General features: G+C 43.9%; 1 protein-coding gene across 1 annotated transcript in view; it reads left to right on the top strand.

Moving 5' to 3' along the window:
* The first annotated feature begins 2,549 nt into the window (after window positions 1-2,549).
* PI4K2A (phosphatidylinositol 4-kinase type 2 alpha) overlaps window positions 2,550-16,575 on the top strand; it is a 29,095-nt gene continuing 15,069 nt past the window's right edge. Inside the window, exons 1-4 of the mRNA XM_028098754.2 lie at window positions 2,550-3,056; window positions 10,163-10,363; window positions 15,407-15,538; window positions 15,907-16,060. Coding sequence (XP_027954555.1) covers window positions 2,622-3,056; window positions 10,163-10,363; window positions 15,407-15,538; window positions 15,907-16,060 — 922 coding nt within the window. The 5' untranslated portion in view covers window positions 2,550-2,621. The remainder of the gene's footprint in view (window positions 3,057-10,162; window positions 10,364-15,406; window positions 15,539-15,906; window positions 16,061-16,575) is intronic.

The raw sequence follows: 16,575 nt of genomic DNA, 5'->3' as shown, positions 1-16,575 counted from the left end.
CAAGACTTCGAGGGGGTTTAGCTATTGTTAGGAAAAGGTCATTTATCACCGTTTAATAAAACCTTAGTCATGAGACCCTTCAGATGTATATTGGTAGGTCATATGCTTGGGGGATGATTGCCAACTGATATCTTGGGGGGTAGAGATAAAGGAAGTTTCTAAAGGAATGTTTATATGTTAAAGTAAACTTATAGGATGGCGGGGGGTGGGGGGGGCGTTGTCGGGATAATGTTAAGCTAAGCCTTTTGCCCTTAGCAAAATATTAACGTTGGGACAGCTGAGTTCCTAGAGGAATGTCATTTTGCCTGTTTTAAGGACTTGTCAGTGGGCTGTAAGTAGTAAGGAAATTTAATTTTTCTTTTGCCTTTGCTTCCCACATCACATATAAAACACATCTTATAGAGATATTTAGTAAGAGGCAATATAGTGTTAAAAGCATTGAGCTGGTCTGCCTGGATTTGGATCCAGCCCTGCCACTTACCAGCTGCATGACCATAGGCAAGTTACTTTACTCAGTTTCCAACATCATAAGACCTGTAATGCCATTTACACGTAATCCTGTTATATCCGTGTACTTGACATGAAACAATGTCTGGCACGTGCTTAGTATTTGGTGAGTGCTAGCTCTTCATAGGTAATAGGGAATGTATTGACACTTTTTTTTCAGTAGAAGGAAAATCAAGTGCTAAGGGGTAGAATCAAAAATAAATTCTGAGAATCTTCCATAGAGTTCTCAAGGGAGAACTCTAAATCTTGCAGCTTTCCTTGACAATAATTTGAAGCTTACGGGCTAAATGAGAAGAATAATTCCAAGAGATCATCTCTGTGGATGTGATCCCTGGGATGCAAGAGGCAAGTATTAATGAATTATTCGATGTCTGGATAGGAAAGCGAAATACATGTCTTCTAACTGGAGGAGGAAACTGTATGGATCTTTGCCTAAAATGGTTTACGTGGCAAAAAATGTTTAAGACATTCTCACACATAAAATTAAACAATAGTTGTTTCAATTCAATTCAGTTCAGTTCAGTATTTCTAGTATTTCTAGTACTGTGACAATAATTTGATTCAAGAAAGAATGACTATGAAATATTGGTTACAATAGGGCTGATTATCTCTTGTGAAAACACATGGCTCTAATCTTGGTGATTTTAAGCACAAAAACAAAAACAACATCAACGATAAAAAAAGGTGGTACCATTTGTTGAGTGTACTACCCATTGTGCTGTTTTACATACATTATCTTCTTATTTAATTAAGGGAGGGATAATTGTTTATGTACCAAGCACTATATCAGTGTTCTACAGACATTATCTTAATTCTTATTTAATTGAGGAGGGGATGATAATTCCCATTTTACAGGTGAGAAAACAGAGGCTTAAGTGTAGAGATGGGGTTCAAACTCAAATGATTCTGATTCCCTCTTTTCTCCCTTTTCCCCCCAGTAATCTAATTACATTCTTCCTTTAAGACTTAGCTCATAGCACATGCCCCCTTTAAGGCCTTTGCTGACTTTCTAGCCTACCCCCAAGTTGCTGAACTTCTGAGTTTTCAGTTTTCTTTCTTGGCTCCTTTATCTCCTGCCGCCTCAGAGAGCTATGTCTTCCTCTTGAGGGCAAGGACAGTTCTTCCTTCTCTTTCCCACTAATAAAAAATATAGAGTCCCTATCATGTCTAGACACCAAGGTTTTACAGTAGTGAATAAAACAGTCATGTACTCCTTCCTCATGGGACTTTCTAGTCTTATAAGACCATATCTTTTCTTTTTCTTTTTTAAAGATTTTATTTATTTATTTGACAGAGAGACACAGTGAGAGCAGGAACACAAGGGGGGGAGTGGGAGAGGGAGATGCAAGCTTCCCGCTGAGCAAGGAACCTAATGTGGGGCTTGATCCCAGGACTCCGAGATCATGACCTGAGCCAAAGGCAAACACTTAACGAATGAGCCACCCAGGTGCCCCACATAAGACCATATCTTTCTTCAATTAACAAAGAAGCATAGAGCATCAGGGCCAGACTCTGTAAATTGCACTGGGCCTGTGATTTTTAAAAAAACTTTTTATTTAGGTAGATAGGGATTTTTGTTTCTTTGCTTCATTTTTGTCTCTTCTAGCACTTAGAACATAGTAGGTGCTCAATAAATATTTTATGAATTAGTGCATGATTGAATGAATGTAGATACGAAGATTAGATTTCTCCAGTTTCATAGCTGGTTGGTTCATAATAGGCACTCACCAAATGACTGACTGATTACGTAGGCTACTTTACTGAAAGCTCCCACAGACAGGTCAGCAATTGGAAGCTAAGGGAGGGTCTGGGCTGGTAAGAGCAGGGGGCGTGTCTGACCCGGGTTTGGCTCTTGGAACATGCGCAGTTTTCACAGACGGTGACGAGCGAAAAATGCGGAGGACGCGATTACGTAGACGCTGGTTCTGATTGGTTACCGTTCGCGCGCGAGGGGTCGTGCCGACTCGTCGCCAAGTAAACAGGCTAGGTGGGGGCGGGGCCAGCGAGGCGCCGCGACCTGGTTGGCCAGTCGGGGGTTGGGGGTTTCGCGGATTGGTCCCGGCCCGGAGCTCAGCTGTGGAGCGTACCGGGACCCGCAGCCGGCGGCCTGAGGGATGGACGAAACGAGCCCACTGGTGTCCCCCGAGCGGGCCCAACCCCCTGACTACACCTTCCCGTCCGGCTCGGGCGCTCACTTTCCGCAGGTGCCGGGGGGCGCGGTCCGAGTGGCGGCGGCGGCTGGCCCGGCCCCCTCTCCGCCGGGCTCGCCAGGCCACGACCGGGAGCGGCAGCCACTGCTGGATCGGGCTCGGGGCGCGGCGGCCCAAGGCCAGACCCAAACCGTGGCGGCGCAGGCCCAAGCCCTGGCCGCCCAGGCGGCGGCGGCGGCGCACGCCGCGCAGGCCCACCGCGAGCGGAACGAGTTCCCGGAGGACCCCGAGTTCGAGGCGGTGGTGCGGCAGGCCGAGCTGGCCATCGAACGCTGCATCTTCCCCGAGCGCATCTACCAGGGCTCCAGCGGAAGCTACTTCGTCAAGGACCCTCAGGGGGTGAGAGCGGGGTGGGGGCCGCCGCCGCCGCCTTTGGGGAGGGTGGGCCTGTCCGGGGGAGTTAGCAGCTTCGCACAGCCAGAGGGAGAAGGGGGGTTGAAAGGCTGCAAAAGGGAGAAACTTCGCAGTGCAGAGCCCCTTGGCAAGATTTTGGAATGCCCCTGAGGACTGGAGATGGAGAAGCTCTGCGGACTGAAGAAATAAATCAGAACCTATTTGGTGGGGGAGGAGTGAGCGGAGAATGAAAAAGAGGAAATTGACCAGATACAGGCAAGGGGCCCGGCGGTGTGGTGGGGCAATCGGCCTGTCGACGGAGACGCGCGGGGAGATGCTACTTTCTAGTAGATTCCTTAGCTTTAAACTACGGAGACTGCTATTCGGCCATTGTCCTACAGATTTGAGCTTTGGGTCCATTTCCTCTTTTTGGACCGAACCAGCGTTGTCGCTGTTCACTGAGGAGGACGGGGTGATCCATCAAGGGCTCTGAGGGTTCAGTTCCAGCCTTCTGTGTTGTGGGGATGTCTACCACCGTCCCAGGTCTCTTGCTGGCAGACGTCAGTGATGGAGTGGGTGGACTTAAACCAGTTTCATCTGTCCTGGTTATTGCTCACTTCTGGGAAATTGTTCAAATTCTTTTTTATGGTTCTTCAGTAAAGAATGCGGAGTTTTAGAAACACAGGACTGCCTGCTACATTTTACTTTCATTTCTCTCCTAGGACTATCAGCAGTTTGCTTTTTAGCTAAGGCAAAGTGCTGACCTTTATTTTTTGTCCCTTGCATATGTTTAAAGGGGGATGGGGACGAGATGGGTTGGGATGGACATGGGGTGACCAGGGCAGCTGAGAGGTGACTTTATTCTTTCGATAGCTGCAGAAGAATTTAAGGCATTTATATCAAACCAGAGGTATCATTGGAATATCAGTGGGTCAAAACATACTAACTTTTTCCTGTCAGAGTTCTCAGATGGGCCAGAATGGTGTATTGGAAAAATATACTGTTATACTTATTAAAATAATGGTTGTCAAATCTCCTGCAAATTTTTGCTGCGTCTCTCCTGGGTGAGCTCTTTATGTGGGTGGTATGCTGTTCTTAGAGGAGTGCCGTGTGGCCAGGATGGACTCTGACTTGTAGCCCTTGGTTAGGTTCATTGAATGATCTGGTCATTCTCCGAGATGTTGTTGTCCCTGAATTATCAAGAACCAGAAAGCAATTCTGCCATCAGTGCAATTAACATAAACTGAGTTGGGGAAGTTGGGGAAAACTTTGAGAATAATAGGTCTTTCCAGGTCCCTCAAGTAAGGGAGCACTGAGTTAAATTGAAAGCTCAGAGGGGAACCATTACTTCTAGAATATAAGTACAGTGGGTGTCCTGAGGTCTAAATGTTACTTTCATTTTTTATATGTGTGGTTTTTATTTTTTATTTTATTTTACCTTTTTTTTTTAGCTTGTTGGCTGATGTAAGAAGGGACTAATTATCTTTGATAGGTATAGGAACAGAGTTTTTATTTTTCTTTCATGACACTGTTGCAGCTTTGTTGGAAGTGTGTCAGGTCAGCTGAGAAGTGATCTGGTGCTCTGATAGGTGGGAGTAATAAGATCTTTCACTTCTACCTGGCAGGTAAAATTATGCCACCTCTGTGCATAGGCTACAGAGAATGACAGACTACGGGTATGTTCCTTGGTGATTTGCAGGATCCCAGGGTCTAAAATTTCCTGGCCACTGTCCTTTCTTAGAGAGGAAGTCAAAACACATATGCCCTGACAAAACTTATTAATATAACCATCTTGCTCCCACTGAGGAAAATGTGGTTCAGAGCAGAGGACCACTTCCTAAATGCTGTGGTGGGTTAAAATGAACCACAGGTTCACTGTAGTTGGTCGTGTCATCTTTGGCCCTGCTCCAAATGTGTTTGTTTATTTTATTTAACAAGTACGTAGATAGCACTTACTATATACTAGGTACTGTTTTAAGTGCTTTACAAATAATAATTTACTTAGCACTTATAACACCCTTGGAAGTAGGTACTATTATTATCCCCACAGATGATGACATCAAGGCACACAGTATAACTAATTTGCTTAGGGTCTTAACAGCTAGTAAGTAGGAGGCAGGATTCAGACCCAGGCCAACTGGCTCCAGAATTCATGCTCCTAACCACTATGCAGTGCTGTCTCAAAGTTAGTCATCTGAATTTCTGCTTCCTCTTTTCATCTACCATATTGGTTAGGATTAAATTTGGCTATGTGTGGCAGAAAATTTAAAAAAATAATGACTTGAATAAAAATACATTAACTCTCATAGAAGAGATCTCTAGGCTGCCCAGGGCTGGCATGGCAATATGAACAGTGTGCATCCTTCCATCCAGCTGATGAGCCATTCCTAGCATGTGGCTTCCACTTCATGATCCAAGATAGCTACTCAGACTGCAGACATCTTGTCTGTTTTTCAACCAGTTGGAAGAAGGAAACAAGAGGGAGAGTACGCCCTCTTCCTTTTAAGATAATTCATAGAAGTTGCACCAGACTCTTTTTATATTCCATTGTTCAGAACTTAACTGCAGTAGTGGTTGGGGACTGTAGTCTTTATTTTGCCCCACTAAATATGCGGAGTCCCGTGTCCAAGGAAGAAGAGGGAACAGAGATTGGGGGAACCAGCAGTTTCTGCCAGAGCTGATTTTGGAGCTAGAGAGGCTAGAAGGTTCTTGAAGATAATAGCCCTGATTTCATTTCCCAATTTAAGATGGTTTCTCCCTCAGGGCAAGCAAGTGGAGACCTAGAGAACAGGAAGATGGAAAATGCTAGATTAGAAGGCATGGTAGAGAGTGCTCATATTACCCTCACTTGCATTCTTGTGCTTTCTGGTCTTATGCTCAATCACCTATGAAAATATTTTTTGAGCATTTTCTGTTTTGTGAGGCTAGTAATACTGTATGTTCATATTGCCAAGAATCATAGAATAGCATGTGATTCATTAGTTTATTAAGAAGATTAAATGCGATATTACACATGAAAGCCTTTGGCATAGTTCCTGGTACGTAGCAGGAGCTCCGAGTGTTTTGCCTTTTGTTAAGTTAATGCTCACTGACCTCTGGATTAGGGTTTCTTGGATACATGGCATTGAATAAAGCAAAAGTAGTATAATTTTGAGATGATGATTTTATGACCACAGAATAGTAATTTATTAGATAATGTTAATTGGTATTTGCTTCAAAATTCTATGGATACTGCCCACATTTCTAGGAACTAGGCCTTATATTGTAATTTGCAGTCTTTTAAAAATACTTATCCATCAGGAGCTTGTCATGAAAATGGTACAGATTTTTTTTTCATTTTTCAAATATAAAATTATGTTATAGTCCTGAGTGTGCTTCTTCCAACTACCTGTGCCCTCCCAAGAAATTCTGATGTCCTTATACGTGGTTGAGAGCAACACTGATAGCCCAACAAAGAATAAAGATCTCAAACAGAATAATTTTTTAAATTCTTTTTTATTTATTTGAGAGCGAGAGTGAGAGAGCGTGTGCAAGCACAGAGGGAGAGGGAGAAGCAGACTCCCCACTGAGCAGAGAGCTGGACTTGGGGCTCGATCCCAGGACCCTGAGATCACGACCTGAGCCGAAGGCAGATGCTTAACGGACTGAGCCACCCAGGCACCCTCAGAATAACTTTTTTTTTTTCTAAAATGTTAAGAGGTAGTCAAGTTTGTTGTCATATTTAGATGTAGTTCTTGAGGTTTTTAAGCAACATTACCGTCTATTGTAGGGACCTGTCCCAGGCCACCAGTTGTAACGGATGAGACAGGTTGGGTCAATGGCAGTGGATAGGAAAATAAATACAGTCTGAATCTCTTCTGTTGGCATTCTATTTGGATCCCATCTTCTTTCAGGGTCTCATATATTTGGAGTAGCCCATCCCTCTCTTTTCTGAGAGTTAACATGTAAATAAGGCTTCTCTGCCTAAATAGGAGTGCTGTTTCTATCCGACTCCTAATACAGGATACAGCAGTTGTCTGAGGCTGAAGCATCTGTAGGAATCCTTTTAGGAGTGCACAGGTCAAAATTATTTTTATAACAATTTTAAGACTATTTGCCATTTTCATTCTCACTTCCTTGTGTGTGCACAGTGGAGATTCCCAGGCGCTACATGATGTGTGATAACAAAACATTGAATATTAAGGAAGATGTGAAAATACAGTTGCCTTTTATTAAGCCAGACACTAGAGAGATTGCAAAAATGTGAAACAGTGCCTGCCTTTTCACTAAAAATTGTTTTTGAAAATAGTTATTTTTCACAAAAACATAGCACCTATATTAACATGTAATAGGTTTATTTTTATTAAGTGAATTAACAGTCTTAACATTTCAGTTTTAATTTGTAATACAGCAAATGTAGGTTTTACCCACATAAACAAAAGTTTTGGGGGTCTTTAATAATTAAGAGTTTAAAGGGATCTTCAGACCAAAATGTTGGAGAATCATCAGCTTCATGTTTACCAAATTAAAAAAAAAAAGACTTTTATTAGATGTTATTTCTGTGTACTTCACTGTACGGTATGAGCGATGTGCTTGAACTATCTTAAATTTTAGCATCGCATAATACCTTCCTCCTTGGGGCTGCTGGATAGATAGAGAAAACCCTTTGCGTTCCAGTTCCCAGTATTTGGTTTGGGTTCTGACATCAGCCAGTGAGTGGCCTCCTGATTCCTGTGCAGTTCTCTTTGGATCCCCAGCTCCATTGCTGCTGCTGCTTAAGCTCCCTGTACCTTTGCCCTTTCATTAAAGGAGGGTTTGTCAGTGGGTGGTAAGGAAAGGCATTTGAAAAATACTGGCGGGGCACCTGGGTGGCTCAGTTGGTTAAGCATCTGCCTTTGGCTCAGGTCATGGTCCCAGGGTCCTGGGATTGAGCCCCGCATCGGACTCCCTGCTTGGAAGGAAGCCTGCTTCTCCCTCCCCCACTCCCCCTGCTTGTGTTCCCTCTCTCGCCGTGTCTCTCTCTGTCAAATAAATAAAATCTTAAAAAAAAAAAATTGGCATCAAACTGAAGCTTACTCCTAACCAAATGTAAGAAAAGAATTGAAAGTATAGTAAAGAAGAGAGAGGAGAATGAGAAAAATTAGGCAGTAGACATTTTCTTTCTCAACCAAACAGTGGTGGGTGCCTTTCTGATTTGAGTGGTTCTAGAGTATTCTTGAGTATTCAGGAATACAGCTGAAAATGTGAAGTTCACATCAGCTTTGGAAATTAGGCCTGAGGCTGTGTCATGTATCATCCAGCAAACCTGCGGCGCTCACACACTGTCTTACACAAATGAAGGACTGAACACATGTTAGCAGAACTGAATTGAACTGAGGCCATGCTTAATCCTGAAGGGCCCTTGTCTCCCTTCCTGCGTAATATCTTTCTGTTCATCTATTCTTCTCACCCTACTGTCCCTCCATTTGTCCAGTCCAAACGTTATTATTTAATGAACCTGTGTGATACTGAGGTAGTGATGGTCACTAATGCTTTCACAGTCCTCAAGATGCTTTCCAATTCTCCTGTCGGAAGGAAATAGAGAAGTTTGAGAGGTGAGTCTGTAAATGGGGCTTTGCTGCGATCTTGGCCTTCAGTTTCTGCTTTCTTTAATGGAGGTATTTAAGCCTCAGTCCTGGTATGTTTCAGCCTCGCTAATAAGATTGTCTTGGTCTTCCTTCCGCTGGGAAGCAGCCTGCCGAACTCCACATTGTACCTCAGTTGAACTGACTGTTACGTTGTGGGGGATGTGCCTCAAGCTGTCCTGTGGTTTTACTGTCTGGTTCCAGAGAGTTACCATGGACTCACTGGTCATTCTCTGAGTGATAGGGAGCCCCTTGTTACTGCTCCTGTGTGGTTTGGAGCCCAGGGTTCCGGGGGGACAGAGACAGGAATATTGCTAACTTAGGCCTTTTGCTAGCCATTTTGGATAAAAAGGTAATTCTGAAGACCTAGGATATGAATTTATGCATTTGACTTTCCCCAGTGAATCAGTAAGGTTGTTTGTGTTTAAGAATAAATTGATTCCCTTGGAGCGAGGAGAGTTCTGTATTTTTCTTGTCCTCTCAAATTCTTGTAAGGCTTCTTGAAAGAACTAGCCTCAAGATGGACCAATTATTGTTGGAGACATGTATCTAGCCAATTCCTAATATGAGTACATACTTAATGCAGGCAGATGGGCCTATGTTTTCTGCTGTGACCTGCCAGTCAGGAGGTGACACTCAAAGGAAAATGTCTTATGACCCAGACTAGCTTGAGTTGGCTGTGGGGTGAGAGAGAGGGAGAGTCATATGATACAAAGATGAATCACTTGGATAGCATATTTACTTTTCTTCCTTTGAAAGTACCAGTTTGGGGACTAGAGGGAATGAGACAAATGTGAAATAACTGTGGAGGGCTGCCTGACCTGGGGAGGAAGACTCCAGAAGGGAGGCCCATTGTTTTGGGGTTGCAGCCGCATCCCATATGTCTAAGGACCTCTGAGGATTATGTTCTCACCTGCAAGAGGAGATGGATTTTAATTTTTGTGGGCTCTGATGTCCTAATCTCTTGCCTATCAGAGTTACTTAAAAGAACCCTGTTGTAATCAGATGGCAGATTCTTTTTCACACTGTGAGTTTTTCCTTCCATTGCTTTCTTAATTTGTCATTCCTAAACTTTTTATTTTAAGGTTTTGTTAACACCCAGGGAGTGAGATATTAAGACTGATAGAGGAAATCAAGCACTGCTGGAATTTTTTTAACCTCATACTATAATACCTTATTAATTACCTTTCAGTTGGTACTTTTTTGAGCTTTTACCTAATTGATGCAGAATAATAGTTTGTATGAATTTACCTTGGAAGTTGGGGTTTGATGGTGTGAAAGTCTGTTTTACCATGTATACTAGATGTGGCATCTTCTTTGGCCACAGCCCTTTCTGGCAGTGGGTCTCTTAGCTGCACATATGAGCTGTGTCTTCCTCTTACAAGCTGGGGAGAAGCCAGTGTCTGTCTTTAGGGATTGTCTGCCTGTGCCTTCCAGTTTCTTTCTAGAGTCTGTGACCTACTTTAATCAATTTGCCTTTAACATCCTATTTTTCTTTTCTCTGTGTAGAAGATCACTGCTGTCTTCAAACCCAAGAACGAAGAGCCATATGGGCACCTTAATCCTAAGTGGACCAAGTGGCTGCAGAAATTATGCTGCCCCTGCTGCTTTGGCCGTGACTGCCTTGTCCTCAACCAGGGCTATCTCTCAGAGGCAGGGGCCAGTCTCGTGGACCAAAAACTGGAACTCAACATTGTACCCCGTACAAAGGTCAGTGACCTATCTCCAGGGAGCCTTACTGCCTATCCAGAGTTTTCCTGGGCCTAAGTCCTGCTACATGTTAATGGAGCCATTACGACCAAGGAGGGCTATGTATGCCCCGAATCTAGGGCTCTCAGCCTTTTTGGGGGGAAGGTGGTAGATTTAGGCTCATGATATGATCATCTGATGGAAGCTATCCTGAGAGGGCGCCTGGGTGGCTCAGTTGGTTAAGCGACTGCCTTCGGCTCGGGTCATGATCCTGGAGTCCCTGGATCGAGTCCCGCATTGGGCTCCCTGCTCAGCAGGGAGTCTGCTTCTCTCTCTGACCCTCCCCCCTCTCATGTGCTCTCTCTCTCATTCTCTCTCTCTCAAATAAATAAATAAAATCTTTAAAAAAAAAAAAATAAATAAACTATACTTCCTTTAAAAAAAAAAAAAAGGAAGCTATCCTGAGAAGGATACGCATAAAATTTTTGCATACAATTTCAGGAAATTCACTGACCCTGTGATGCACATTTATGGGTTTCCCGGGTCTTTCCATCCTAGGTAACTGCAAGCTGGTTAGAAACCTAGCTACTTTTGTAGCTCATTCTCTTAGATTTCTGAGCTATTCCATGATTTAGATATGTTCTAAAACGGACTAACTGATGTTAGCTAGGCACTTAGGTAAGGTCTGGCAAGGAGGAGTCTAGGATGGGCTGAGGTTTAGAGTAAAGATCTGGCTTGAACCTGTACGGGAACTGACATGGAATTCTCATCCATCTTTATGCTATGGGAAACTGGTACTTATCTGAACATAACAAAATCGGGGTCCCAGATCCAGGCAAATCCACACTTAGAATGAATTTGCACACACCTTATATGTGTGATAGACTTAGCTTAGGTTCTGAGCCCTGCCACCCCCTCAGTATGCTGAAATACAGAATTGATTGCATACATTTTACTGATGCCGGGTGAAGAGCCCCTGTACTACAGGTGTCCATGAAACTTTCCAAGGGTTGTGAGGGGAAGGAATGCCTGCTGGTCAGCATATGAACTTTCAAGGACACATCATCACCCATTTAGTATGTGTGGCTACCTGAGGTTTAGTAACAACTTGAGGTGGAACTCTGATATGATGCCCTAAGGCTACAGGGGCATCTTTGTAGCTATCGGCCTTAATCCTCTGAGAATCTGATGAAAGCTAGAGATGTCGTTCCCAGAAAAAATTCATATGTTTACAACTGTTGTTTTGCATATAATTTCATGGGGATGGTTCATGGACCAGTTGGAGTCCATTCATTAACCTTGTAAGGACCATGCCAATAGACTAAAGACCCCTGCTTGAGGTTTTCTTTGCAGGTTTAGATAGTAGACTCTGTGGGCAAAGAGACTGATCGGCAGACAGGAGCTTCCCTTCAAACCTATTTTTTCTGTTTTCCCAGGGTGTTTTAGAAGAAATTGTGATTGTTGTGGTTGTTTAACTGTCTGCTCCTTTGCCGCCAAACTCCAAACAATCAGCCAACTGGTTTGTAAGTTTGTGGAAGTCAGGGACCATTTCTTGAAATTTCCTCTTATTCTCAGCACCTAGCAAAGTACTGTGGGTTTTTTTGTTTGTGTTTTTGTTTTGAGAGAGAGTGCACATGAGCTGGAGGGCGGGGCGTGGGGCGGCAGAGGGATAGGGAGCGAGAGTCTCAAGCAGGCTCCATGCTCAGCACAGTCTCATGACCCTGAGATAGTGATCTGAGCCAAAATCAAGTGTCGGACACTTAACCGACTGAACCACCCAGGTGCCCCAAGCAAAGTCCTGTTTTTATGGTAAGTGCCAGCTGAATCAGTGAGTGAATGTCAAAACATGAGGGACAATCCTAGAGATCCCCCAGCTCAGATCTATGGGGAGAGTGTTTGCTTATAGCTCCCAGTGACAGCTGATTCACTGCCTGGCCTTGTACAGCTCATTCCTTCCCTTTATGCTTTAGTTGTGTTGAACATCTTGTATGATGATTAATGCTCCAAAGATCTCCTGCCTAACCTGAATTCCTCCTACTAGGCCCCTCCTAGACTCTAAACATTCTTTTAAATACTCCTTGCTCATCACTGTAATTCCTTTTCTTTACTAGGTAAATAGCAGTCTGCCCCTGGCCCTGTGCGTGTTCTGCCTGTGTTTCTGGAGTGTAGTGCCTAAAAATCAGGGCTTGAGTCCCAATTCTGGCTCTGCAGCTCTTGATTGGGTGACCCTTGGCAAGTCACTTAAGACACCCCCACACGCTTTGTGTGCTCAGTTTCCTCACTATAAAAATAAGGATATAAATAGTTCCTACTTTATGGGCCTGCTATTAAGATTACACAGGATAATCCATGTAAAACATGTAGCCCAGTGCCTTGGCACAATGTAAATACTCCATATGTCTTAGCCTGTGGTACTTTTATGACAATTCTAATCATAATAGAATGTCACCTGCCATGATCCTGTTCTTCCCCATCTCTGGTCTTCCTCTTTCCCTGTTAGATGTTTCCCTGTTTGATGTTTTGCATCAGAAAGTCAGCAACAACAAAATACTAGCCTTCCATGAGACTGAGATGAGACAGAACTTTGCAAGCTTAACCTACAGCTGCCAGAGAATAGTGAGAGGAGGTCTCTCCTCTCCCACCCTCCCCACCCTTGTGACAGGATTCTATCCAGTTAATGAGAGCATCTATTGCTATGGGAACAGGGCTCATGTTATGATGGAGCTTCAAATAGTAAGGTTCCAGGTCTCACTCGATAGCTTGTTTTCTGCTCTCTGTTACTGTAAGGTTTCGGGTTATGATAGTTTCATTAGTCATAGAGAAAAAAGTGGGTTGTTACAGAGAGTGATTGAAAATAAATCTGAGGGGCGCCTGGGTGGCTCAGTCATTAAGCATCTGCTTTTGGCTCAGGTCATGATCCCAGGGTCCTGGGATCGAGCCCTGCATCAGGCTCCCTGCTCTGCGGAAAGCCTGCTTCTCCCTCTCTCACTCCCCCTGCTTGTGTTCCCTCTCTCGCTGTGTCTCTCTCTGTCAAATAAATAAATAAAATCTTAAAAAAATAAATAAATCTGATTGGGGGGAAAGGGTGGTTTATTGCTTGAGAGAGTGAGGGTTTTCATTGTGGAAACTGGCAAGGTATTCTTAGGACAGCCTTTTTTCTCCTTAATTTCTGTGCTTGTGTTTCCTGGGCAGAGATTGCCAACCTACTGTACCTTGCACATCCATTGTAGATACTCCTGTTAACTTTGGATGGACAGATGAATGGCTAGGAGGGAGGGAATGATTTTGTCCCTCTCTAAGATTCATAGGCACAATAATTAGTTATTTGTAATGAATTTTACAAGGCTTAGAAAAGAAAGAATTTTAAATTTGATTTTAGTTGTTTATATGCTGAGACTCACTTGTTGCTATCTCTGAAAGGAGCTTGTAACTCATTCATGCATTCACCTAATAAATATTTAATGAGCATATGCCAGCCACTGTGTTAGGTACTGAAGATGCTAATATGAATAAAATAAGATGTTCACTTTTCCCCCCAAATCTCTTGAGTCTTAAGAGAGAGGTTAGATGTATAAATGGATAATCACAAGATAGTGTGATAAGGGTGATAATGGACATACATACGGATTACAGTGTTATTACCACAATTTGACAATCAAGTGTAATTTTTTGGGGGGGGGTGGGACAGAGGGAGAGGAAGAGAGAGAATCTTAAGCAGTCTCCATGCCCAGTGCGGAGCCTGACGTGGGACTCGGTCATGACCTGAGCCGAATCAGGAGTTGGACACTTAACCAACTGAGCCACTCAGGCGCCCCAATGAAGTGTAATACTGATGGCCCATTAAAACATGTTTTTTGGAAGGGTTTTTGGGTGGCTCAGTCGGTTAAGCATCTGCCTTTAGCTCAGGTCATGATCCTGGGGTCCTGGTCAGAGAGCTGGGAGCCTGTTTCCTGCTTCTGCTTCTCCCTCTCCCTCTGCCCCTCCACCCTGCTCATGCTCCCTCTCTCTTTCTCAAAGAAATAAAATCTTTAAAAAAATGTTTTTTTGAATAGTTAATGCGGGCATCTAGTAGAGAAATCAGAAGGCACAGGAGGGTAAACAGAGAAGAGCAGTTCAGCCTCTCTCCCACCTCTGCCTTCCAGCCACTCCATTTCCTTCCTCAGAGGCAGCTTCTGGTACTAGTTTCTTGTGTAATATTCCAGATAAAGTCTGCATAGATATGCATGTTATATAGCAGTTCACTGAAGATTAAAACCCATTTTAATGTTTATTTTTAAATTTTTTTTAAGGTTTTATTTATTTGACAGAGCACAAGTAGGCAGAGCAGTAGATAGAGGGAGAGGGAGAAGCAGACTCCCCGCTGAGCAGAGAGCCCGATGCGGGGCCCAGTCCCAGGACCCTGGGATCATGACCTGAGCCGAAGGCAGACGCTTAACCAACTAAGCCACCCAGGCGCCCCTAATGTTTATTTTTTAATGTTTATTTTTAAAATGTGAATAAATTGCACATAGTACAGAATTCAAAAGGAATAAAAGGGTATAGAGTGAATCGCAATTTGTTTTTACCTGGAGAGAAAAATAGGCCCTGGGCCCTCTTCTCCTAACCCAGGAGATGGCTGTATTAGACGGGAATTCCTGCTAGCTGCTATAACAACTCCTGAATCTCAGTGGTTGAATGGATCTCACTCACATCATAGATTCATGCCAGTTAGGCAGTTCTCCCAGATCCCTTATCACTCCATGTAGGGACAAGAGATCTAAGATCCTTCCATGATGTGGTTTTGGCTCATCTCCGAGCCCTTCATTTCCAGCTGCACAGATTGGGGAGTGTGAACTAAGGATCATGGGAGATTTAAGGGGCCAGGCCCGGAAGTGATATACAGACATCACTTTGTCAACATTCCATTGGCCTGAACTACTCACATTAGAAAGGCTGAGAAGTACATTCTTTCTGCATCCCCTGGAAGAGGAACAGTATTGGTCAGCATCCAGGTATTCCCTGCCATAGTGATGTATTTCCTTATACTCAACTGTAACCTAGGTATCTGTTCTCTTTCCACTGTAGGTAGTATACCTGGCCAGTGATACCTTCAACTATAGTGCCATTGATCGAGTAAAGTCCAGGGGCAAGCGGCTTGCGCTAGAGAAAGTGCCAAAAGTTGGGCAGCGGTTTAATCGCATCGGGCTACCGCCAAAGGTATACACTGCACCTATGTGGCTTAGTAAAGGTGATGATGTATGGTGGCATAGCCATCCAAGTGGTGAAACAAGGCGCCTAGAGACTTGCGTATAGACATGTGAATAGCCTGCCCTGAGGCTTCCGTCTTCCTCATTTCTGAGGGTCTAAGGTTTGGGGAATAATTCTCCAGAGAACAGAGCCCCTAACTTTCTCACTTTACTACTCTGGCCCATTTAGATGCGCTTCTTGAATTTGGATGGGCAGTCACTCTTATGACCTTTTCCTGATATAAACTCCATAGGGCATTATGGGCCACCCGGCTTACTCCTGGGCTCTCTGGACTTGAGCTGTAGGGAAATACCTTTATTCCTGCTCTTTGGCTGCAGGTTGGTTCATTCCAGCTCTTTGTTGAAGGCTACAAAGATGCAGACTACTGGCTACGGCGTTTTGAAGCAGAACCTCTCCCGGAGAACACTAACCGGCAGCTACTGCTGCAGTTTGAGCGGCTGGTGGTGCTGGACTACATCATCCGCAACACTGGTGAGCAGCTATGGGCAGCCCGGGACCTGTGCTAGACCACCGTGAGGTACTCCATACCAGAGTGCCTTCTTGGGATGAAGGTTTCCTAAGTCAGAAGGGCCTTGAAAATAATTTTCCAAGACAAGCTTTGTTCAGGCACATCATGTGCGGTTATCAGAGGTAGGGAATCCTGGAGCCAGTAGTTACTAATGTTTTATCTTAACCTCTTTCCCGGTCCCAGACAGAAGACACACTGGCTCTTCCAAAGCAACATCAGGAATACTTTTGCCCTTGATCCCTAGTTACTCATAGTAGCAAGACCTATCACAGGACAGTTTTGTCTTTAAGTACCTCATATTAGTGGACTCATACAGTATTTGTCACTTTGTGACTGGCTTATTTCACTTAGTATATGCCCCTAAACTTTATTCATGTTGCAGCATATATCAGAATTTCCTTTTTAAGGCTGGATATACATTGTATGTATATACTGTATTTTGCTTATCTATCCGTCAGTGGACACTTGGGTTGCTTCC

The sequence above is a fragment of the Eumetopias jubatus genome, unplaced genomic scaffold (genome assembly GCF_037043125.1).
Source record: "Eumetopias jubatus isolate StellerSeaLion01/CBP00866 unplaced genomic scaffold, mEumJub1_p1.0 scaffold_17, whole genome shotgun sequence".
NCBI classification, from domain to species: Eukaryota; Metazoa; Chordata; class Mammalia; order Carnivora; family Otariidae; genus Eumetopias; species Eumetopias jubatus.
This window is presented reverse-complemented; position numbering and strand designations above follow the sequence as displayed.